Below are 2,473 nucleotides of genomic sequence, written 5' to 3' on the forward strand. Positions count from 1 at the left end.
ACACACACACACACACACACACACACACACACACACACACACACACAGAAGACCAATGTTATTCATGATCATTCAATGTCCTGCTGCTTTACAAAGCCTCAAACAATATTAATAGAACCGCAGAGTCTCTTATTTATTTCTGTGCAGTTAAGTTCTCAGATTTTCATACTGAACGATTCCAAATGGAGAACTTTGTTAATTAAACATTTATTTTGTCTGTTGTTCATTTCTCTCTTCACATTAATGTCTTTCAGTTGAAAAATTTAACTTTAAAATCATCACTGACCCAGCAGACCTGATGAAATTTGTCCAACATCTCAAAGAGAGTAACAGGAAGGTCAGTACTCGCCAAGATTACGATGAAAGTTTATTTGCAGTGTACGGGTATTCCAATTCAATGCTGCATTTCTTTCTTTTTTTTTTAGAAAGCACAAAACCAGGTCAAAAGTCGAGGAGAGACGCTGACAAGTGACAGCGTGACAGAGAAGCTTGGCGAGGAAGAGAAAGATGAAGATGAACGACTACTACACGAGTTCGAGGATGAGATGGTCGATCTCTCCGTGACCACTGAGAAGATTGAAGAGATAAAGGAGGAAATGCAGAAGGAGTTTGACAACATCATAAACGAGGTTTCAGACTAGAGACAATGTGTAATTTCAACATGAAGATTGATGTATTCAAATGTTAACAGACACAATGGAACAATCTAAGGATGCTTTGATGTGATTGTCGTTGTGTTTTAGGCTCAGCAGGAATTAGAGACAGAAGGTCTAAAAGGGGAGTTTGATCGCACTCAGGCAACACAGACACTGGAGACGACGCTGGACAAGCTACTTGATCATCTGGAGGAGAAAGACGTCCAGGACCCAGAGCAGCAAACACCAGGAGTCCAAAGAGCCAGTGACCCCACCAGGGGCAGCCCCAGCCTGGCTCCGAAGCAGCCAGGTAATTGGGCACCCTGTCCCTCTGTGGTCATGTTCATATCTGTTAACTCTGTGTCCACCTCCATCATTGTCATGTTTCATTCATACGTGGTGTAGATCTTCGTTGTGACATCTTTCATCCAAGATTAGACGCACACATGGAGTTCTCCACAGAGAATTTATGTTTTCAGATTGATATTTTGAATTCCATTGGTTAGTTGGTAGTCTTTCATCTACTGCCATTTATGTATCTGTGGCTGATTTTTGGTAATTAAATCAATCACAGTGTTATGAATTGATGACAGTGCAGAAATGTAATTCTTATAAGATAGTGTTTTGGAATACACAATCTTGGTTCTTACCTCCTCCATCCTGTGGCCCTGCTGATAGGTTTTTGAGGTGAACTGTGTTGTTTGTCCCTCTTTTGTCTCGTCACCCCAGACCAAGCAGCCGACGACCATGTTAAGATCAAAATTACTAAGTATAAGACGGGCAGCAGCCCTGATGGGGAGGTCAAAGTTCAGGAGATGGGCGAAGGAGACCCCCAGTGGCAGCACATAAAGGACGTGGTTAAAGAACAGCTAGAGAGAGCAGGACTGAAGGCTGAAGGTATGATGGGGGAGGGCCCGAAACACTCATGGCCTTTTTCTCTCTTCTCTCTGTTATCTTGAGCATATAGTAGTTCTGTACTTCTCTCATTTTTGTCAAGAAGCATACTACTGTCAAATTTAGGTTTTTCCCAGGTTAAGCTGTTCAAAGGACACTTAACATGCTAATATTATAAAGGGTGTCCTTCATTTCTCATGCTGCCAGCAATTAAACATATGCTTTAACCTAAGATGGAGAAACTGTTTAGACATTAGATCAGGGACACATTAAATTAAGTACTTTTTAAAACAGAATACTTTGAAAATGTAAAGATCACAGAAGCAAAAACATATCTCTGACTGCAGCTAGCTGAAGCTTATCCTAAAGGGAAATGAAATGTGTGTCCATGTGCATCCTTTTTCATTCACAGTTATGTTTGTCATGCTTCATCGTGATTATTTGTTTGGAGCCACTTGGAAGTACATGTGCGTAATCGGCACGCCTGCCCTTTCCCCTGTTTTTCTTTGTAGGTAAAATTGAGGTGAAGATCTTGACGCGAAAAAATGCAGAGGAGGCAGGTGATCAGTGGCTGACAGAAGAAGATACAAAGTCCTTCAGGGAGCTCCTCATAAATCTCCTGGTAATTTAAGAAGTGATAGTAACTTTTTATTGGGTTCATTCGGAGCCCTCTGGGTGGGGCTTAGGCTCACAATGCTGTGTTTACCAGCAGCTGTGTGCTGTAGAGTTCCAGCCCTTATTTCCTTTACTTAATTTACTTCATCACAGAAAGCTGCTCTTTAAAGTATAACAGAATTTATTGAATTCCAATAATACTGATCAAGTCAATAATATCTAAAACTAACAACTACTACTTTAAAATTATGAGCCTACCATCTAAAATCAACAAACATTCTGGTGTGTGTGTGTGTGTGTGTGTGTGTGTGTGTGTGTGTGTGTGTGTG

The 2,473-nt window shown here is 41.0% G+C and overlaps 1 protein-coding gene across 1 annotated transcript; it reads left to right on the forward strand.

Annotated features, from left to right (window-relative positions):
- Positions 1 to 6: 6 nt before the first annotated feature.
- LOC116380411 (protein OS-9-like) lies at positions 7 to 2,467 on the forward strand. Its single transcript, XM_031842335.1, has 5 exons — positions 7 to 337; positions 426 to 629; positions 744 to 945; positions 1,365 to 1,532; positions 2,042 to 2,467. Exons 1-5 carry the CDS (start codon positions 299 to 301, stop codon positions 2,158 to 2,160), a joined length of 732 nt encoding a protein of 243 aa, XP_031698195.1. The 5' UTR covers positions 7 to 298; the 3' UTR covers positions 2,161 to 2,467.
- The last annotated feature ends 6 nt before the right edge of the window (positions 2,468 to 2,473 follow it).

This window comes from Anarrhichthys ocellatus, unplaced genomic scaffold (assembly GCF_004355925.1).
Source record: "Anarrhichthys ocellatus isolate YVR2014 unplaced genomic scaffold, GSC_Weel_1.0 scaffold7104, whole genome shotgun sequence".
In the NCBI taxonomy this organism is placed as follows: domain Eukaryota; kingdom Metazoa; phylum Chordata; class Actinopteri; order Perciformes; family Anarhichadidae; genus Anarrhichthys; species Anarrhichthys ocellatus.

Bases quoted from the DNA above. Each gene is read 5' to 3' on its own strand.
- LOC116380411 (XM_031842335.1), top strand. From the start codon at position 299: ATGAAATTTGTCCAACATCTCAAAGAGAGTAACAGGAAG. The intron at 946-1,364 runs GTAATTGGGCAC...TCGTCACCCCAG, and splicing joins CCTGGCTCCGAAGCAGCCAG to ACCAAGCAGCCGACGACCAT. The intron at 1,533-2,041 runs GTATGATGGGGG...TTTTCTTTGTAG, and splicing joins AGCAGGACTGAAGGCTGAAG to GTAAAATTGAGGTGAAGATC.